The 22,909-nt window shown below is 42.8% G+C and overlaps 3 protein-coding genes and 1 long non-coding RNA gene across 4 annotated transcripts in view; 1 reads left to right on the forward strand and 3 right to left on the reverse strand.

Annotated features, from left to right (window-relative positions):
• LOC105906203 (transmembrane protein 182-like) overlaps positions 1-263 on the reverse strand; it is a 9,038-nt gene extending 8,775 nt beyond the window's left edge. Inside the window, exon 1 of the mRNA XM_012834316.3 lies at positions 1-263. This exon is cut by the window's left edge and continues 66 nt beyond it. Within this exon, the coding sequence (XP_012689770.2) occupies positions 1-126 (126 nt within the window). The 5' untranslated portion in view covers positions 127-263.
• A 2,283-nt stretch (positions 264-2,546) lies between these two features.
• LOC105906316 (sodium/hydrogen exchanger 2-like) lies at positions 2,547-15,422 on the reverse strand. The gene is made up of 12 exons (XM_031586936.1): positions 13,573-15,422; positions 12,006-12,472; positions 11,469-11,719; positions 10,913-11,130; positions 10,064-10,260; positions 9,561-9,653; positions 8,235-8,305; positions 5,843-5,986; positions 5,165-5,255; positions 4,703-4,834; positions 4,294-4,363; positions 2,547-3,644 (listed from the first exon to the last, which is right to left on the reverse strand). Exons 1-12 carry the CDS (start codon positions 13,814-13,816, stop codon positions 3,436-3,438), a joined length of 2,187 nt encoding a protein of 728 aa, XP_031442796.1. The 5' UTR covers positions 13,817-15,422; the 3' UTR covers positions 2,547-3,435.
• On the forward strand, positions 12,276-19,998 carry LOC116225152. The gene is made up of 3 exons (XR_004165955.1): positions 12,276-12,484; positions 15,416-15,526; positions 18,426-19,998. It is a non-coding gene; the product is annotated as an uncharacterized LOC116225152 (long non-coding RNA).
• LOC116225151 lies at positions 19,233-22,799 on the reverse strand. Its single transcript, XM_031586934.2, has 3 exons — positions 21,643-22,799; positions 21,221-21,416; positions 19,233-20,966 (listed from the first exon to the last, which is right to left on the reverse strand). The coding sequence occupies exons 2-3, from the start codon at positions 21,351-21,353 to the stop codon at positions 20,299-20,301; spliced, it is 801 nt and encodes a 266-aa protein (XP_031442794.1). The 5' UTR covers positions 21,354-21,416; positions 21,643-22,799; the 3' UTR covers positions 19,233-20,298.
• Between the last annotated feature and the right edge of the window lie 110 nt (positions 22,800-22,909).

Here is a 22,909-nt window from a genome sequence, read left to right on the forward strand (position 1 = left end):
CGTGTGGCGGCCTCCGCAGTCGTCGCTTGCCAGGAGCCAGTAATCCGTGCCGAAAGCCACCAGGAAGCAGAGCACCCCCAGCCCCCCCACGATGCCCCCGACCAGGGCAGCCACCCCAGTCTTCATGCTGCTCGCTCGGGTTCAACCGCACGTGTGTGTGTGTGAGAATGGGTATGTGTGTGTGTGTGTGTTGGAGTAGTGAGTAGTGCCGTGGGAGAGTGGTGTACACACCAGAAGGTTGGGAAGGTTGAGGAGGGGCTGGAAGCATGGTGGCTGAGTGGGCGGGGGGGTGGGGGGTTGTAGAGAGGGGTAAAGTGAGGGGGGGCAGCAGGGGTGGCATCTATTTTTGGGACGCAGAATAAGCAGAGGGTTGTGAGGCCATGGTCTGAGTTACTCAGGGTGAAGCACACACCCAGACACACACTCTCTCTTTCTCTTTCTCAATCTCACCCACACACACACACATACCAATAGAGAATATATGCATGGGTGATGCAGACTTACTGGTAGGCTGGATATGCAGTATTTGTGCTCTCCTCACCCACACTCAAGGATATGGGTCATGTGTGTCCATATTTCCTGGACGTCAGACCGAGGACTTGAGCAACAGTCAAAGCTCCCCTGGCTTTATGAGACTGAGTCCTGCCCCCCCCCCCCCAACCTCTGTGTTTATTTATCCAGGCCATTTAGCTCCTCTGTGTAACTCTTGAAGTGGACACAGGAAATAAATTAGACGGGAGATGCCAACTACACACTCATACTCTCCCACATTCTTTCACCTCGGGGAGACTGAGGTTGTGAAGTGACAGAGAGAGATGAAAGTGTTATATGGTATTTGGGTTTTTAGTATGAAATGCTATACTCTCCACATGTACTATATAAAGCGCTCTAAAGAAATGGGACTGTTATATGTACATTGTATGTAAAACCAGTCATGTCAATTATTGTATTTTTTTAATTCATATAATAAAAAGCATTGCAATAACATGCAAAAGGAAGACTCGTTTTACTTCCTGCATGCTAGAGGGGTTGTATTCCCTCCTTTTCACTTCACAAAATTGCACGATGTCACTTACCCAGTGCCTGAACTTTTGCGCACAACTGTATCTTGGGAAATGACTAGGGCTGTCCGCGTTAACGCGTTAATCTATGCGATTAATGCGGTCGCGATTAACGCGATAAAATATTTTAACGCAATTAACGCAAATTTAAAAAAAAAAAAATAATAATAATTTTTTTTTTTTTTTTTTAAATGCCATTATTTTGATAGGACATGACGTTATGACAGGAAGCGAGGCGGAGAAGAGGTGGGGAGAGGATTGGGAATTACATCAGGCCAGACTTGGCCTACCATTTTATGGGAGCGATGAGGGACAGGTGGGGCTTGAATAGCCCCCCTTGTTCAAAGTGGGGAAAGACAGGAAAAGTTTGAGAACCACTGTGGTAGTTGAAGATGGAGAGAGCTGAGGGATTGTTGGGCGGAAAGTCTCTGTTTAAGAGCCAAAATGACGGAACAATCGACAAAACTAAAGTTGTATGTAGCATTTGTCAAGCTGAATTTAGCTATCACAGAAGCAGCTCGTCTTGAAGTTATCACCTTAATGCAAAGCACCTGACAGAAAGCAGTCCCAGGTTAGATGATCGCCAACCCACACTCCATGACTTCTCTAGGAAAATAACTAGACGAGTCCGTGAAAAGGTTGCCATTTGGGTTGCCGGTGACTGTCGGCCCATCAACATAGTTGAGGACAGTGGGCTGATTGAGGTGATTCAAATTGCTTCAGGGGAAATTCTTACGATTTATCGTCGAGGGGCACCATTGTGTTTTAAAAAAAAAACTACAATTAAACAACAGTGTCTAAAATACACGCTGTATGAAGTGATTACTCGTTAATTTATAAGATTTAGTCTTAAGAAGAAAAAAAACTTTTAATCGCGATTAATTAATTTCAAAATGTGCGATTAATTAGTTAATTTTTTTTAATCTATTGACAGCCCTAGAAATTACGGATTATTTGCCATTTCTCCAAGTCACTTAAATTAGTTTCTGATTAAGGGCTTACATACCAGTCCAGCTTGAGATAGATTAATGTTTTAAATTAGTTGCTGCTGGTTAATTGCATGCATATATTTCTACTAAAGCAACAACATATATACAAGCTTTTAAGCACTGAATTGATCGACAGCACATAACTTTTGAGGCCCCACTTTATATTCAGTGTCTAGGTACAATACATTAAAAAAAGTAATTGTGGTCAAAACGGCCCCCCCTAGCATGTCCTTCAGCCTCCACGCTATTGTACCCGACTCCAATGACCAGCGCCGGCGTGGTGGAGCAGCGACGAACCAGACTGGGCGTGACGTGTTACTGGATAAGGTACAAAATTGGTGAATGATAGTGATATATATTTTACTACATATACTGTATATTTTGTAATATTGTCATATCTATTTTTTAGACAGAGCCCTTGTTAAGGTAGAAATCTTCTGTTAAGCATGCTTTAACAAACAATGATGACAACCCCACTCAGTTCTGATGGTCTCCATTTTCTGTTTACGTGACCCCAATTTACTCTCAAAACAGCAAGACAAATGTTTATGGCACTTTAACCAATATCTGTCAACAAATGAACACTAAATGCTTCTAATATACTGAACATTTGGTAACTCTGAGATTACCGACTAATGTTTGACTTATTCCAGGGTCCAATTTCCCAGTGTCCTGATGCAACTTCAGCACCCACGTATGATAGTGACTCACAGGTCTGAACCAACTGCAGCTCAACATTGCCACCTGCTGCCAACTTTTATGTTACAAGGAATAAAGCAGTCCCTCCAGGATTTTGCAATCTTAAGGATTCACAAATTCAAGGATTTCCCCCAATCGACTTATTCCCAGAAAATGAACCCTGTAAAGTCATGGAATTTCTGCATTACTTGCGACTGATTTCATTCAACTCAAAATCACCGCAATTTTTGAGAATACCTGCAGCAAATGTAGTCACTGTTGGCGGCAACAATCACAACAAATGCTTGCAAGATCCTGGAGAGACTAATAAAGGCTCAAGTAATAGAACAACACAAACACATCTGAAAACTTTGTCAGTCATTTTAAAAATACCCCCATCCATCCCCCCTACCTCCTGAAGCCAATGCATTCACAAAAGCACTATTCACATGCTATACAGTTCTCCTTCCGACTTGTGTGACAGACACATTTCCAGTCCTTCAAACGTTTGAACATTAAGCTTTTGCAAGAAGGCATTTTATATACAGACTTTTCTCATCAAACCTACAACAAAGATTTATCCAGAAACTGCCAACCACAGAAATGTCCAGGGCCTTGGCAGTGTTTTTTGGTATTTTTGTTTGCTTTTTTACACAGAAGTCTATGTCTTCTCATCGTGTGTTATTGTGTTGCTTTTTGTAACATTGCTACTCCTTGTCTCTCTCGTTCTCTAGGACGAAGCTGAGTTTCTTGGGCACCCTGGTGGTGCTGCTGCTGGAGGACCTGCCCAGGGCAAGAGCAGGAGCAGGATCGGGGGTGGCGCCGTCATCTGTAAGCCCATCCTGGGGCAGCTCCCTGGGGCCATTCTGACTAGGCAGGTCCTCCTCTGGATCTCGAGAGGGGGGAGAGCTGTACACTAAAGTGGACAAATAGGGACATGGAGGTCAGATATGAGTTAAGGCAGTTAATGAGGAAGGGGTCAATATATGGGTACACTGGTAAACATTTTGATATTTTAAATATAGTAAATATATTGGTAAATATATCTACTATAAAAAGTAATACTATACTAAATACATTCAGCAATATACAGTATTTCACTAAATTCTTAGAAAGCATGTCTATTTTAATTCAAAAAATATATATATTCATGTTGACATTCAATAGACAAAACACCATTTTATAGGCAACCGAGAATGGACAAGTTGCCATTTAAAACCCAGCAGAAATCAATCAGTATGGAATCATTGATATGTTGCGGAGATATCAAATGTTTGTCGTGCCTAAGGGCATGTTCGCTTTGAGCCTTTGATGGAACCTTTGATACACATTCTATTTTCCTCTGGGTTCCTCATTCTTATGGAATGTTCAAACACAACAGTTGGCTTTAACACTCTATGTGTATATGGGCATGTGTGTCTATGAAATAGCACAGCTGTTCAACCTACTGTGTCATTACTGAACAACTGTATCTAATACATATCCCATCGCACATGTTCAGCATACACACTCATTTCACACAAACACACACACATTTGTTACAACACTGTAATTCCATGACATACTTGTAAGTGATCTGGAAAGGCGTCTGGGGCCATCTCTGTATGAAACACAGTCTTCAGGTTCATGTTCCCACTGTGAAACACACACACACACACACACACACACACACACACGCACACGCACATACACAAGTACATGTGTATAAGTACACACATAATCGCATCTAAATGGACCAGCACACACACACAAATTAATGCTTGTCAGTAGTGTGACTGCAGAATTATCGCACAGTTGCTGATTTCTGTGGGGAAACTGATTCTTTCTTGTGATCAAGGAACCAAAAGCTACTTGTGAATGTGAAGCTACGGGTCTATAGGGAGGGTATGACTAAAACAGACCACATTGTCTAGGCTTGTAGGTCTGTGTGTCTGTGTGAGTGTGTGTGTGGTCTGTGTGTGTGTCTGTATGTACCTGAGCTGAAAGAGTGGGAGAGAGGAACAGAGTCCGGTCTCCCACGCTTGCGGGCCTGACGAGGGCGTGGTGTGAAGTGTTGTCCATAAAGAACTCTGGGTTCAGCTTGTGTCTGCTATAAGCCATCATATGCTGTGGAAGTAAGTGCCAACACACACAAAACCACACAAGCACACAAGAACACAAGGACACACGGACACACACACACACACACACACACACACACAGTTGGACTACTCAATGGTATACACAGGCCTACATTCAACATGCACCAAACAGAACGGCCTGTTTTCAATGGTCTTGTAAACCCTTTATTCGTAAATCCTTAATTTGTCATGTTTCTAATATATCCATATCCTAGCAATATCCAGCAAAAAACAACACTGGAAATGGACAGTAACACCTGGACAAGGTCAGTCCCAGAATATGCAAACACACACACACACACACACACACACACACCCTTTTGTTGAAGTTATGCAGGTTGGTAGTGAGTATCATCCTGATGCTGTCCATCTCCTCTGGCAGCAGAACCCGGCTCTGAGTGCTCTCCCTGTCATACACACACACACAGACACACACACACACACACAGACACACACAGACACACACACACACAGACACACACACACACACACACACAGACACACACACACAGACACATACACACACACAGACACACACAGAGAGACAAACACACACACACACACACACATACACACATACACACACACACACACACACACACAGAGACACAGAGACACACACACATACACTCATACACACAGACAAACAGACACACACACACACACGTACACATAAATACACATGCACACACACACAGACACATACACTCATACATACACACACGTACACACAAATACACACACACACACAGACACATACACACACACATTCACACGTACACACATACAGATGAAGACAATGAAACATTCATATTCACATAAATGCATTGCATATGTTCTTTGGAGTGCAGTATATATGTAAACTACCCTGCTCGTATAGGCACTAAAAGGATTCACTAATGTGTTTCTTTGTACGAAAGAGAGCATGCAGTAGGTGTGTGCCTGTTTGTTTTAAGCATGTGTTGGAGCGTGTGCGTGCTAATTTGGTGCTTACAATACACACTCCTCTACTTTCTTCTCCCCACCCTCCTCAACGTGGCGCTGCAGTTTCTGGTAGAGCCGCACCAGGCTGGACTTGGGCTGCTTGTCCTGACGGATCAGGAACCTTCGCAGGTACTTGGTGTTGAACTGGTCAAACCTCCCCACGAAATAAAACAAACAAACACTGTAAAGGCAGCCCTTGATTCAATGTTCAGTGTATTCACTCTGTTCACGTAAAACTGCAGACATTCATAAACACAGGTAACAGAAGCTGTTCGGGTAGGTGAGGTACAATATAGAATCTAATCTGATAACATGCAAACCTTTAGGCAGTAGCTAGGCTTATACATGACCACAAAAAGTTTGTGGGGGGAAAATATAACCAAAAATGTAAAGATATTCAACTTGGGCTTTTCAAGCAACTCCCTTTTAAATTAAAGGTGCATCATTTAACTACTCATTTATCATTTATCAGCTCTCACATTCACAACTACATATTTATTGGCAACGAGTTAACATTACAGGAATGTTTTTGCAGTATTACTGATAGAAGTTTTCCTATCGTTGGATTGCATTAGGCTAGAGGTGCCCCCTGGTGGCCGGCCAGTGTAACTGAATGAGAACCTGAGGCCTTAGAGCAGGGGTGTCAAACTCAAATACACAGAGGGCCAAAATTAAAAACTGCGTCCAAGTCGAGGGCCGGACATTTATGTAAACATGAACTTAAGTTTAACATAGGCCTACTGAATCTGGGTCAAGCAGCCTAAAGCTTAGGCCTTTTAGTTATTGCCTATAAACATAGAGATCAAATTTCAAAATAAAATAAAATCAGTGGCATTCATTCATCGCAGGCGCTCCATCTGTGGTCAGTCCAACAAGTTTGTCCCAAGGCAGCCCCATTTCATTTACACATTTAGATACCTCTTCAAAGAGATCTTTCCCCGTAATTGTGCCATGCATTGATTTAAATCCCAAAAGTTCATCTATAACGCACAGAGTCTAGTCCACGGATGAAGATTGACAGCTGGGCAGTATCAGATGTGTCGCTGCTCTCATCCACAGCAAGGGAGTATGCGATTAAATCTTTTCCCTTTGCCATCAGCTGTTGTTGTAGATCGATGGCAAGGTCACATACACAATCAGCAACGTTGTTTCTGCTCAGGCTCACATTTAAAAATGACACGATGTCACAAACTTTTATCATGCAGTTCTTGTTAAATTCTCCCTCGGCAAAGGGTCGGACTGCTTTGGCGATCTCCGCTACTACAATAAAGCTTGCCTTCACAGCAGCTTCACTTTGTGATATGGCTTTTACGAACAGTCTGCTGTGACACCAGCGTTCTTTTCGAATTTTCTTCCTTCTGGAGCTTCTGTTTCATGTCCAGATGTTTGTACTTGTCTTGGTGTTTCGTTTCATAGTGCCGTCTTAAATTATATTCTTTCATTACAGCCACATCGGCTCCGCACACAAGACAAAAAGATTTGTCCTTTACATCGGTAAACATATATTCTGCCAATATTGGCAATTTTTTGGGAGGTAGAGTGACCTGCCGCAAGCTAAACTTTGACTTCAGGTGATGAGGCTGTAGACAGTGGTTCCACCGGATCACCCAGTCAGGTCATGAGTGAGACAATCGGCTGCTTCCAGGGGTAAGGGATACATTAAATGCCATTACAGACATGGCTGTGCCACCTCACCGCTAATGTCCCAAGAGAGCAGTGGGTTCTTAGGCAGACATACAGAGTGAGAAGCCTGTTTGTTCTATAGAACTCCCCTCCCCTGACAATAATCCTGTGATAGAATCACATGGATCCACATTCAGCTGGAGGGGCTGTTCAAGACATTTAATTACTCTCATGAAGGGAAAGAAGAGGTATTTTCATTTGATATAGTGGGGGTATAGGATATAAGATATAGGGCGGTAGTGTGAAGTGCATTGTGTTAACTCTTACAGTACTGATACAAGGAATTTTATGCATCACTTTCAGTGGGCGTGTTGTGGTGTGTGGAAATAGTGTAACAGACTGGACTAGCGAGCTAGTTAGCAAGCTAGCCAGCTAGTAGGCTACCCAGTCACTTGTCTTTATATCAGAACTGTCATTCTGTTATTGTAAGCGTAGGATTACATATCTAACGTAGCAGGAACAACAACAAGGCCCTCCAAGCTTTTCTTTTTAGCAAAGTAAACGACCGAACAACGCCATAGTCCTGCAATTTTCAAACCGTCAGCGACAATACCAAACAATCTGATTGGCCGCTGCTAGCGAAATTCGCTCCTCATTAGCATACCATTAAACCTCGCCTAACTCGCTTGTCTACGTCACAATCGCCTGCCTGCAACAGAAATAAATGGAATACAAAACTTCGCTTCGCTGGCATGTATCAGTATCGTTAGTCTTCTTACTTGTCTTTCCAGTGGTGCTGACCTGTGTAGCCTACCACTTCCTCAATGCCGGCCATCAGATGATCCAGAACCTGTGAGAAACAGTGTGTTTAGTTGTGTGTTTGTGCATGTGTGTGTGTTGTGTGTTTCGTGTGTGTATGTGTCTGTTTGCAGGACAGGGAGAGGGATACATGATTATTTACATTCCTAAACACATGAGTCTAAAACTGCCTACAACTATATGTTCCGATATAGAACACATACAGTACATACAAAAAAAAACATAAAAATACACAGTTGTATTTTCAGTATCCTGAACATATTCAGTGCAAAATACAGTGAAAATATAAGTACAGTGTTATGCTGTGCTACCTTTAAAGATACGTTCTTATATAATATACTTTATGAACCATTACTTCTGTGTAGGGATGGGTATCGTTTGGGTTTTTTCCGATACCGGTGCTTAACCGATACTTTTAAAACGATACCGGTGCCTAAACGGTGCCTGAACCGATACTTTTTTTTTTTAAAGCACAAAGCGACGATTGACGACATTAAAGAAAGGCTTTTTCTATTGCCAAGGCAATTTTTCTTCAAATTGAACAATATATTAACTGTTTAAAGTATATTATAAATATAAATACATACAAAACACTTGGCTTCCAACTACAGCTTCAAACTTTTTAACTTCAAACTATGAACATTATATTAACTGTAAACAACAGTTTATAGTATACTTAAATAAATACAAAAAACAGCTTTAAACTTCTTTTGCAAAAATATGAGCATATTTGCCTTTGGAGTCAAAAATTTATCATTTTGTTTGCATTTATTTCATGAAATTTCACCATTTTATGATTTGTTTATACCTATCTTTTCTATCTTGTTTATAGTTAATCTTGTTACTTGAACACACTGAGTACGAGAAAATGTGTACTGTCCCTTTAAGAGACTACCGTTGGTAGTTTAGCTGTAATCTCCGTTTATTTTTCAGTCTTCGGTTGCTGATCTGCTTGACTCTTGCCTTCTCTCCCCTCTTTTCACGCAATTATTTTGTTGCATTTGCTGCACGTCGCGATGTTTGAATCTTTTTGTGCGAAATACAGCCACAATTTTGACCGCTTACCACAGTTTTACATGTGCCCCACGGAATCTGCCTAGCGACCGTGTTCAATTGGCTCAGGCACCGAAGTGAAGCACCGAATTCTGCGTTGCATTTCGGTACGGGTCGGTACCGTTTGTATTGGAACCGGTTCCATATTGGTACCTGTCATCGGTACCCAACCCTACTTCTGTGTGGTATTTCAGATGCGCTGTGGGTAATGGGGATGTTGTGTGGTCACTCACTCTGCAGTGTATCTCTACCCCGAGTGAGGGCAGTTCTTTCTCCCCCTTCCTCTTCACCTCCAGCAGTTCCACAAGAGGCTTAATAGTCATACCCTAATACACACACACACAGGGGGGGCACACATACACAATCAGATTACCCAAAGACGCACCGTCAACACACACGCACTAATTAACACATGCACACACACACACACACACACACACACACACACACACACACACACACACACACACACAAAGACATGCATAAGCACTCACACACATACAGATGGGCAATCAGATTACCCAAAGACACACCCTCTCATATTTCCAAGACAGACTCTCTCTCCTACACACACACACACACAGTGAACACTGGCCAATAAACAATCAGATTATCTCCCTACTGGCTGTGGTTTAGCGTTCAGATACAGCATATAATACTGTATACCACTCTCCCTATGAGCGCCTTTGAATGAAACGAAAATGAGCTGAATGAAGTAAACATGAAGATGGTTCACCTGCACAAACACGCTGAAAAGGATGACGGTGATGGTGGTGGTGATGAGAAGCTTCTTCATTGGAAAGTCGTCCATGAGGAACACCAGAGAGAAGCAGATTGCCCCTCGCATGCCACCGTAGGCGATGATGAACTGATCCCTGAAGGTCACGGTGTTGCGGCGCACCTTATTGATCATGGCCGTCAGGAGTAGCACACCTGAGGACAGGAGGAAGGAACAAGTGGAGAGAAGTAAAGAGAGAAAGACATGTTAATGGCTTTAAAAATAATATGACACAGAGAGAAAGAAACGTGGAGAGGTTTTCTGATTGGGTAATACAGTCAAACTATGTAATCAGCCTGACCAAATTGACCTTATTACCCAATCAGAAAACCTCTCCACTTTTCTTCCTCTCTTTGTCATATTAGGAGTTATTTTGAGCCATCTTTTTGTTCAGTGACTATGTCCATATGAGACAAATGAGGATGTACAGACAGCTATGTTGAAGTGAAATGTCTCACTTTGTCTGCATGGAAGGTGGACTACACATACAGAGAGGACCATAACAACTGTCATAACAACCATATCATATCTCCATAGTTACCCTAATATAGCACAGCCACAGAGAGGGAAGAGAGAGGAAAGCATCAAAGGAGAGCAGGAAAGGTCTGGAGCGAGAAAGGAATAGGTCAGTAGAAGGTATCACACACACACACACACACACACACACACACACGAGGACAAAGAAGAGAGAGTTGGGAAGGCACAGATGGACAGCTTGCCACACTCAACCGCAGGGCAGAGGAGGAGGTAGGAGGAGGAGGGGGAGGAGGAGGAGGAGGAGGAAGAGAGAAAAGAGCGCCGACCCACCCACGGCTCGCCAGGCCAGGCAGAGGAAGAGTGTGCAGGTGACGAAGGGCCAGTTCCACATGTGCTTGTCCTGGATGGTGGACACGCCCAGGAAGATGAAGATGAGCGTCTCGCTCACACTGCTCAACATCTTCAGAAAGTACTTTATAGTCGTGTGGGACTTCTCCGATATGTTGGCCTCCACGTACTGCTTCATGCACACCGCACACGACATGATGCTGCACAATAAGGGGTACAGAGCAGGACACAACAAGTCACACTTTTCCTTTATTCTTTTTACTATATACTATTCTTCTAATGTTATACATTTTATATTGTATGTTGCCTATCACTCAACAATCGCAATCTACGGTGAAAAAACATAATTTGTCTGATACATACAAACTACTTTCTTTGACCTACTGACATCTAGAGTATTAACTGACCTTAACCATTTACCTCACAATTGTACTCTGATTTCACAAATGATCAAATAACAATACTGAGGCAGTGAGGGAGTGTTTTCCCTGCCTTTGACTAACTCTCACCACTCTCATCGCCAAGGCAACCAACTCACGCCATTATTCCGGAGATGTGCAGCATCTCGGAGGTGAGGTAGGACAGGTAGCTGAAGAGAAAGACGAAGAGTGGCGCGATGACCTGAACGCGGACGGTGAAGCGGGTGACCAGCGCTGCCAACAGGCCAAAGAATATGCCCACAACCACGCCGCCCATGCCCACTAGCACCACCTGGACGGCCCCTACCAGTACATCCAGGCTGCTCAGGGTAGGCACGCGCAGGAACGACTCAAACAGCTTATACGTCACCTGGGAGAGAAGGGGCGGAGAGAGAAGACAAGATAAAAACAGACCATAGGTCAATTTCTGTGATTAAAAATTATTAAGGGAATGAACTATACTTTACAACTAGGTTGTAACATCTACAGTTATTGAGGAATATGTTGTGTTGTGTTGTGTTTTTAAACATAAACGCACACTGACACACAAGGAGTGTTAGGGTCTCCTCTGGCATCTACGCCCGGCTCCAAACTTTTAAACACCTCACACACGCCCCACCACCCGTCCCTCCTTGATAACACCCAGCCTTCCCCACCACTGCGACAGCGTCGTTGAGCAGTGACTCTCCGAACACCAGGATGTGCAGCTGGTCGTTGACGTGCATCTCCTCGAACACGGACAGCACGGCCACGGGATCCACTGCAGCGATCAGGCTCCCGAACTGCAGGCAGTGGAAAAGGGAGAGTCCCTCCAGCTCTGGGCCCGGCACCACCAGACACAGCCCGTGCAGCGAGAACCCGATGCCCAGCGCATTCCACAGCGTGCCAGGCACGGCGTACAGCAGGATGGTGCCTAGGTTCTCGAAGAACAGCCGCCCCGGCAGGAAGTAGCCGGCGTCCAGCACGATGGGCGGCAGCAGGAACAGGAAGAAGGCGTCGCCGCTCAGGGTGGGCGGGGGCCTGTGGCGGACTCCGTAGATTGCTCCGCCCACCATCAGGCCTACCACGATGAGCAGGCAGCTCTCGGGCATGACAGAGGGGAGACGACCTGAGCAGTGGAACCCTGGGAAAAAAGGTAACTGTTTGCTTGGTATCTCATTTGTTGTGTATGTATGGAGAAACAGGTATTAGGCTGTTCCAGAATTCCTGGTCAGATCTTATCTTTGTTTTAGACCACAATTAGGGCTGAACAATTAATTGCATTTGCGATTTAATCGCGATATGATAGAACGCAATTTTCTAACCGCAACGTTCGCGATTAAAAACGTGGTCTTAAGATGGTAAATTTTGCACACAGTATTTAAAAAGTGCATGCCTTGTGTTTATTCTTACAATGACTTTGTTTAAATTACTTAAATGCACAGTGGCAAAGCCACCGATTTGTTGCTCTTGATTCTGTAATGAGCAGTTAAATAAAAATGTAAAATGTGGGAAATAATATTTTACACTAAATATATCTAATATTGTGTTGGTCATATTTAAATCATTCATTACGATTTCTTGGGGAAAAAATTAGGATAAAATAAAAAAAATCGCATATTAAATCGCAATCGCAATATTGGGGGGGGGGGAAAAAATCGCAATTAGATTATTTTCCCAAATCGTTCAGCCCTAACCACAATGCAGGTCATTGGGAATAATCATGAGACGATATGATCAGTGGAACCCTTGTTAAGAAGGAAAATATATATCTATCACATTTGCTGTCCATGAAAGTAAACAGTTTTTGAAATGTATCAGGTTTTAGGCTATTTCAATTCCGTATCACTATCTCATCATTGGTTTAGCATACAATGCATCTTAGTCACTTTCAAATGGCTTTTCAAAACCTCTTACTGACTAATGAGACAAGTGTCATATTTCATTGGAGAATGTTCATGAGACTGCTTTCCATAACAGTTCAAACAATTATTGTTTTAAAGCTACAAGTGTTACACACACATTACCCGATAACTTGCGGCATTAAAATAACATAGCAAAGATGGCCAATGGCTCAAAACATGAATGCTGGATGCCGTGTTTCAGTCTTGAGGAAAATTGTATCATATTACAGATATAATAGGATGACATCCAGTCAATACCTATTCAAGGGTTTCATGAAAGATGACTTATACAGTGCTCTCTACTGTCCCTCAAATGAAAAGATAGAGAAAATGAACTCACCCAGTTTAGCCAAGGAAGCAAGCAAAATCCACAGCACTATCTCAAAGGGCACCTGCACATGGCTATAGTCTACATTAAACACCTGGAAGGTCTCAGGGTGAAGTGTGCTGCCATTTCCCCTTGAATCTACGGGTCCATAGGGAGAAGCAAACGTCCGTGGCACTGCTAGAAAGGGGACGAGGAGGAACATCCAAAGGTGACCAAGTCCCAGGAGGGTCCTGGTGCTCCAGAAAGTGTTCCACATGCCGTATCCAGGACAAACGAGTAGAGAGAGGGGAAGAGCAGGCCAGAGCAACGGGAGTCAGAGAGAGAGAGAGTGTGTGATAGAGAGAGACAGTGAAACAGAAGAATGAAGAAACAGAGAGAAGTAAAAAACGAGTTATGCTATGCTTTCCCAGCTCAGTTTGACAACTCCCCTGCTCCACCCAACTCTGTCGACGGCATCGACAGCGGCTCCAATGGAAGCTAACGGCCTCTAATGTGCCCAGGAATCCCCTGAGCTAGCACAGAGGCTCTCCCAGTGGCCTATTCATCAGCTCACAACAACACAGAGGCACAGCTCGGATGTAGAGGGGGCGCACAGTGGTCTGGGGAACAGAGGCATGAGAACAGAGAGGTTTTAATATGGCTGACTATGTCGAACGTCATGAAGAAGAGCTAAGTTATCATAGCAAGACCGGGGAGATGAGGGGTTACAAATTTCAGGTGGACAGTTTACTGCTCCAACAAAGCTATTGCAATTTTTACCCATTCGTATAAATCTTAAAGTGACTTGTCAAAGACATTGACGTTAGCCTATGGAGATAAATGAAGGCGAGCAAGTTAGCCATGCAACATACCCCAAGGTGAATAGCCACACTTCAGTAGTTAGCGAGCCAGCTATCTAAATCGAACACAAATTTCCAAAATGATTCGGCTGAATTAAAAGCCTGGCATGGTGCTGTAACACAGAGAAGTCCGATCATGTATTTTGATAATACCTACACTCATAATTTAGTCGGGAAACTTTCGTGACAAAAAATTTAACAAACATAATTTACTTTAACTGATGTCAGCGCTCTAACCTGCTATCACAATGTTAGCTACGTTAGCTCATAATAAAAGGATGCTGATAGATACATTGATGGATAATTAAATAATCCTTTATCCTTAAAAACTCAACATTTTACAATTATGAAACTACAACTTGTTAAATTGCGAGCGAATATAATCCAAAAACATGACCTAACAAATGTTAAACTTACTGAGCTCAGGACAGTATTATGTTCATGACAGTCTTGTGCGTTCACAGCAGCGGTGGCAAGACCATAAAAATCGTTCAAACTGCCTGCTAAAACTCTGTTGGACATTCATGGACGCTCTGGCGTCGTAAAAAGGCGGCAAAGTTCGTCCAGAATGCCTTGTTAACGTGTTGACTGGTGAATTTTATTGTGTGGCTGACTTACAAGTAGGATAGAAGTAAACTTAATAAAAACTTAATTTGAATCGTTCAAATCTGAAGACAAGAAATTAACAATTACATGTCTGGTGACAAACTAACGAAATCAAATAATTAAAAGCCATTTGTGTGGAGTGACTTGTGTTGATGTTAAGTGCTAAGTCAAATTTCAACATACAGTTTATAGGACATGATAGCCTTGGTCTTTAAATTAACATTATTTTTGTTGTGTAATCTACAGTGGTCCTCGTCCTCCTTGAAGTGTAGTGGCTAGTGCAATTTATAAAAATCGGTATTTTGATTTGAGCGAATTAACTGTATTCCCGCTTAAAATAAGCATCCTAGAAAGAAAATGTTGACTATTAATAGTGTTACTTCTTATCAAATGTATGTCACTATGGCAAGTTTCCCTGAGGAGAAGACGTCGGAGATCGCTTGGACGCAGCTCGGGGAATATCACCGGCAGGAGTTGCAGCTGGATGACGGCAGGTTCCAGAGATTTTTCCGGCTGGACAGGTACCAGTTAGGCAGCCTGCTGTTGTCGGGTCACCACCTGTATGCCATCAGCTTCTGGTGTCCTGGAGGTGTTTGCGGCCCTCCTCCGCAGGTAGCCGTCACAGTCATCCACGTTGGCAGGGCTGATCCCAATGACCTCTGTACATACGCCACTGAGCTGAGACAATACCAAAGGTATTTTTCAACAATCAGCCTTGCCCGTGACAGTCTGTAGTTGAAAACCCTGTGTCTTGCATAACTTCCTGAGGAGGACTGCAAAACCACAAGGACACCAGAAGCTGCTGGCCTACAGGTCACCAGAGTGGGCAGCACCAACTCCACACGGGAGGCCATCCGTATCCGGGAGTTTCAGTATTTGTTTCCTATTTCTCTGCAAGGGGTCCCCTGGCCCACTAATGATTTCCATAAATATAACAAGACGATGTAATGAAAATGACATAAGGGCCCAAAATGAAGATGTTTGATTTAGTATCATGTTCTTTAACATTGATGTATGGTTTGCAGTAATTTACAAAAACTGATACCCTTTTTCAATTACTATATGGTTGATTTGAAAAGAATACAAAACACATAACCAGAAATGTTGAAAGTATTTTATTATATTAACTTCAAAATATGGTGGGCAAAAAAGATTAAACGTTTAAACATGAATGCGTGTGTGACAAGACTGTGGGGGAAATAAGCTTACCAACACCCCTCAGAGCATTGTCAGCTGCACCCCATGACGAAATATTTGTCATCGTCTCTTCCTTTTCTACATGCCATATTTCACCCCAAAAATTCTGAACATTAACTATAGATCTTAATCATAATGACTTGAACACAACTTGAATGAACAGTTGGTGGATGTGAAAGTGTCTGAACGTGTGTGTGTGTGGAGAGAGACTCACTTACACATGTAAGTAAATAGCCTGGGCATGACGCTAAACTGCACCCAGGCAGATGGAGCTTGTGAGCGTGCATGACACAGCAATCGTCTAAGGGAAGGGAAACCCCGACAGAAAACCAACTGGTCCTCCAGCCAATCACCTGTTCCTAGAATAACAAAACAAAAATGATTACTGAAACTGCAACTATTCAGAAGTTGCGGCCTTGTGCATGGCGTGGAGAGAACTAACAAAAATAGTAAATAGCCGTATCATATTTGTCCCACTTTGATTTGATTGTGTTAAGGCAGGGGACGGAACACCCCACAACACAAGGTCGTCTTCTCCTGGCGGGTTTGTTTTTTCCATTTCCCGCACGTGTCTAACAGAAGAAATATGTAAAAAAAAAAGAGGGGCATGGTCTGGCCAAGCAGGAGACAGTGAGCTGAGGTGGTGTTGTCCGACGGGGCTGAGGGCAGCACATTTGTTGAACAGGTGCTGGGCCCACCTCTGCCCTGGAGGTCGCGACGGGGTCACTGGTTCATTGGCCGATGTTGCTGACGTGCTCCCTCTTCTGTTGAGCCCTCTGCTCCTTTGCCTCTCTGGCCGCTGTGGACTGTTGCTCCCTCTGGAGCAGGAGTCTCTCATGCTCCTTCCACTTGCTGACCCCGGCCTCAGCAGTAACTCTTCTCTGCACAGTCTTCTGATATTGGATCCGGGTCAGGACCTCCGCAAGGTCAGGGGGGACCAATCCTGCTGCTGCCACCAGGGGATGATCTATGGGTTGGACATGGAGTTGTGGGAGGTGGGTGGTTGTGGTAGGAATGGGAGGGGGGGGGGGTTGCTTTCTTGGGAGGAGGATGGTCCGCTGGTGGTGGTATTGGCAGTGGTCTGCCTTCCGCAGCTAGAGGGCATGAGGTGGCTAGTGTTGATGGCACTCAGGGTTTCTATTCAGCTTCTGTGCTAGGCCCCCAAATACATACATTTAACTTAGCAGCGTATTAGTTCATATTAACACACACTAGAATATGCCAACTGTCAAAGATGGCTCCCTAAGATAGAGATAGCTGTAGCTCAGTTAGCTGTGGTCAGTTCTTTGCTAACGAGTTTGTTGCCAGAGTCAAGGACTTGTATGGCTGGCATGTAGAGCAGTGAGAGAATAGAGGAGTAAGAGAGAGAACAATAGGCCAGCTGGGGTTTTCTTTACCCAGTCAGGGACATGGTTCAGGTGATATCAGGGACATGGTTCAGGTGATATCCGGCTACAGTTACAGTGATTACGTCACTGACAAAGGAAGTGATTGGAGGAGAGGTGCAGTTGTTTACAGAATGGCTTACGTTTCACATTAAGCTCAGTTTAAATCACACAATGGATGAATTCATCTGTGGAGTCCCAGTTGGATCTACACCAGTGAGAGGACACTTACCTTTGGCTCCCACTGCCCGGTGGCTCTTTCTACCGACGCAAGCTATGGCCAGCTAAAAAAAAAACTATTTCTTTGTTGGTCAGGTTTTCTTTCAGTTGTTGGCAGTGATACTCTAAACAAAAGTAACAAACTAGTAGATGCCAATTTGCCCGGTTTCCTGGCCAACACAACAACAGGCCTCTGCTCCTGTAGAGCACCTAACCTAATTGTGAGCCTCGAAGTTGAGGACACGTGTTTCTTTGAACCAATCAGCCACAGGTATTGACATCAATGAAACCCCTGCCTGTAAGTCAGTGCTTCAGCATGTTCTTCAGAGTCCCTTTGGTTCATGTAGCTGATATGTGCTTTCCAAAGTGGGTCAGAGTTTTGTTCTATTCAACATTTGTGATTACTTATATATATATATGATAAAAATGATATGAAAGAATACAAAATATGAGTGAAGTCATTGGCTCCCAAAACATATGGCCAGTTCCAAAGCAGAGAATAGCCTGAATACCTGAATAGTTTTGACATGTTAGTTTTTTAGTTAGTTTAATACATGTTAGTATAGTTGGTTTTCACATATAACGCCTGGATTTTAAACAATGCCTCCTTATCTTGCAGTGTTACAAGAACAAGCTACAAGCCCCAGTGATAAGAGTGAAACAGATGAAGTCATGATGTCATCATGAAGCCAGGCTGATGGGGGCCTACAAATCCACAAGTGGGGGATGGCAACAAACAGCACAGAAGGCACCATACTCAAAAACAACTGTCATGGTGTGGATGATTTAAAGTTGTACTCCACCTCAGCAAAAGAGGATGTGCACTATTACACTGGACTTTTATAAAAAAAAGTGTTGTGGTGTTATGGTAGAAGTGTTATGGTGTCCTCTGGGACCCTAAACATTTTAGTAAAATCGTTAGTTGATCCCCTGGTGCCCTAGTACCATGAACAATAATCTTGTGACAGGCTTGTTGTGGGAATCGCAATTAAGGTGTTCAAGAACGCCAAGGGGGAGGGGGAACTTCTCCCCACTCATTCACTAGTTACATTGATATCAGAGTAAGCCCTTTGTCCATTGATGTCCTTTTGATTGATGTATTTCTTTCAGGATTGTTTAATGTCTATGTGAAGCCATTTATCATCACCTGCAAGTGGTTGTTATCACTTTGAACCCATGACTGCCTTTTATTGGTGAGCTGACTTTGAGAAATCAAACTTGCCAGCAAACGTGTTTCCTGGTTGCTATGATTGTCTAGTTGCTAAGTTAGCTAACAAACCTTTTAAATAACCTTAAATGGTTTAAATGCAAGAGTTCTATTTGCATGTAATGATACCTCGATTTAACTCAGATAATTATAATAGGAAAAGGTAGAAACCCGCAGCCTGTGCAGCTTCATATTAATGAGTGCATATTCACACAAATTAACATGAGTTCATCACACACTAGCAGCTGCCAACTCTTAACTTGATTCCCTAAGCTAAATATAGCAAGGATAGTTTAAAAGCTACAATAGGTAAAAACCCTTTGGTTTCTACACCTGTTACTTGATCATTATGGAAGACTAAATGTGACTGAGTGTGAACAAAAATGTGTTATCTATCTGATGTTGTTTTTACCTGATACATTAATAGGATTCGTATGTGAAAGAGGGAGGGAGAGAGATAGACCCATTCATGGTTTGCCTGGCATATTTAGCAAAATCAATGTTTAAACAGTCGGAAAATTACGGTATGTTGAAATTGAGCATCAGACATTTAACTTCACATTTACACAATACAATTATGGTTAGAAATATTTGAAAAATTACCTGGGTATTTCTAGAAGACTTTTTGGAAGTGATTCTGAAGTTCTGGAATTCTCCAATGTCTGTATAATTAATTCCAAGATGAGTCTGTATATCTACACCCAACCACCAATACAGCCCAAAACATCAGAACTAGCTTCACATCAGAAGTGTGCAATGGGAGAAATATGAACTATTACCGCAACACAGACTGCCCACTGTTTTTTGTAGAGGTCACAGTTCAAATCCATCCCATATGGCCGCCGCTCTCGGAACACTAGACAACACTACGGCTCTAGGGGCTCTCATTTATGACCCATGATTATGATGCTTAAAATCAGTTGATTGACTTCCTTAAATGTAAATAGAATGAAGAAAAGACATCTAAATAAAAATATTAATATTTGTTTCACACCAATCTTTATTGCACACCAACACTGAAATTATAGTCAATATTGGGCAAATTCATTCAACATCTGGAACTTGCATTGTAATGCCAAAGTCCACCAAATACTCAAGATCTTTTAAAGCATCTGTGACATAAAACTGTACACAACTGATAGCATACAAGGTGCAGGAAGAAGCCAGATGACAGAGTTGAGTTATGAATTATGACAGACAGGGACAATTCTAACTGTGGAGTTTCTCTGTGATTTGAAATGAGGTTACCATGGCATCACATATGTGGGTTTCGTATGGATCTCTCCTACTCAGGCTTTGAGATCCGTAGGACTGGGGAGCTGAAATGTGAGCTGACCGCCCTGCTGTCCCCTCCATGGGTGTGCATATAGCTGAGCACCATGCTACAAGCCTCATCTACCTCCAGGCCCTGCTCCAGCGCCACCTGCTGACTGAGCCGCTGAACTACATATCCTGGAGGCACAAGTGGGGTCAGGAGGCTCCATCCAGGGGATGTGCCTGGCTGCACGAGCCTCTCATGAAGGTACTGAGTGTATACTTCCATCAGCTTGCTCTCCAGGTATCCGTTCAGCATGGAATTGGTCAAAGGCTCACCACCCTGGAGGGTGATGCTGCTGTCCATCACAAGGTAACCATTGTCGTGGGCAATTGGCTCCAACCTCTGTTCTATTTGGTCTATTGAGAGGAGCGCAGTGGCATCTTCACTTGGTTTGTAAGCATCCTGCTCTCTGAAATCTCTTTTGTTCGTCTGCTGTTCTCTTCTTTGGGGCGAGGGGGATAGAAACTGGGTGTAGAAGCCAGAGGGACGCAAGGGTACCTGAGGTAGAGGTCTGGGGTGACGCTCAGGGCTGGAGGGGAAGGTTGTGGGTTTAGGGATAGATATAGCACCAGCCGTGTTCTGGACAGTAATCAGCTCCAAATCCACCTGCTCCACTTCCTCTTTCATAGCAAGACCTTTATTGAGAGACAATAGAGAAAATACTGAGGCTTAAAGCAAACCAAAATTTGCATCTAAACATAATAATAATAATAATAATGCATGAGCCTTTATATTATTATTGACCCTCAGAATAAAAAAAAGATGTTGGTCTGTTTACATTTGAATGGCTCCGCTGTATATGTTATAATTCTTTTAATACTCTTGTAACGACTATAAATGCTAGAATCACATTTCCAAAAATATCCAATGAAACCTTTGGTTCTCCTACCTTCCTGTGCTTGTGCATCTTTACAATGTCCCTCAGAGTGACTAGAAGAGGCAGAGGACCGGCCAGGCGGCACTGGTTCAGAGTCTGTGTCATCTTTATAACACATCACTCTCAAGAAACCCTCCGCAAGCATTGCCACTTCCAAACGAGCCCACAGTAGAAGTGGATGCAGAGATGGTCTCAAATGTTGGGGAATCTACGTGGACAACGATAAAATGATCTATAAAATCTGTTTGCTTTAATATTATTGCAACATGTGATAATACAGTTATGTAATGTAGGTCTCAGCATCTGGTCTTACTTCTTAAGAACAAATCCTTGACTCACAAGGCAGTATGTTATTGAGTGTTACTCAAAGTGTGTTTCATTTTTGGCTCATTAGGTAGCCTCTAATAAAAGACTAACACAGCAGACAATCTTACCTGTTGTTGATAAGAGCTGTAAAAGTTAGCGAGCTGAAAATCACACCATGGTCGACCGTCTGTTCTTGGTTGCTTTTGGTTCCCTGATCCCTGTGTTGACACATGTAGGTAGATTTTCCCAGCTTCAAGAAGGTCCTCTTTCTCCACGCTGAAAACAGGAAGTGAGCACAAGTAGAGGCGCAGGAGGCATTTCAACTTAAACGAAAGTTCTCCGATTCTAATAGTGAGAAAGTCTAGCTTTTTTTCTTATGTAGAATGAATGACCTTCTAACATCTGGCATGGACCAAACTGATCACTTTGCTTTATATAAAAACAACAGGAAGGTCTTGTAACTTAACTGATCTGGAACAAGATACTGGATCAATGTAATTTATGTTTTATAGTATGTATGTAAATGTATTTCCACAATATCCATACACAAAATTACTACTAAAGACAATAGCATGTACAAGCAGTATATTGAATAGTATTTCAGTATTTCCCTATTCACCAATAGTTTGGCACTGTCACCACATTTACAGCTTAAAAACACATTAAAACTTAAGGCATGTTTCCCAGCATGCAAAGACAACAGAATACTACTTCCACTCAGATAATTTCGTACCGCAGTGCTCTTACAGCATAGTAGCCTACAACTAACCTATTTGGTGATGATTTTATAGCCCACTTTGTACTTACATAACAAGGCCAGGGCCTACCATTTAGGCTATATTTTGAAGAGATAGCCTAATTATTAATACAATGGCTACCTAACACACCTAACATGAACATTGTATGGATTGATCTCTCAGCGAGAAGTTAAAAATGTTTAAACGTTGTAAACAAGAGCTCATAAAAGAAATACAATTTTTAACTGATCTTAGGGGAGTAGTGAGGGATTTCAGGGAAGCATCCATTTTGATGAGTGGTCAGGTGCTCCGGGTGTACAGAGAGGAAAGGTGTACAGAGATGAAAGGTGTATGGGATGGGAGAGCATCAGTCATCGTTCTTTACCTTCCATTGTCTGGTTTGAATGGAGACTTAATGGTTTAAATGTAGACACAGTGTTAAAGAAAGCTATTCAACAGCTGATTGTCATTTTTTTTTATTAAAAGTGAAATTGCAGATAATATGTGAGTGTCTCAATCTTTGCAATGTAGTGGTGGAGGTTGGGGCACTTTTTTTTCATCCCACCATCAAAGGTTTGGGAATTTCAGCATTAGAAGAAGCTTTAATGCATGCTTACGGAGATGAACAAATAATGCAAACAAAAGGGCTAGGATGCTA

The sequence above is a fragment of the Clupea harengus genome, chromosome 20 (assembly GCF_900700415.2).
Source record: "Clupea harengus chromosome 20, Ch_v2.0.2, whole genome shotgun sequence".
Classification (NCBI taxonomy): Eukaryota; Metazoa; Chordata; class Actinopteri; order Clupeiformes; family Clupeidae; genus Clupea; species Clupea harengus.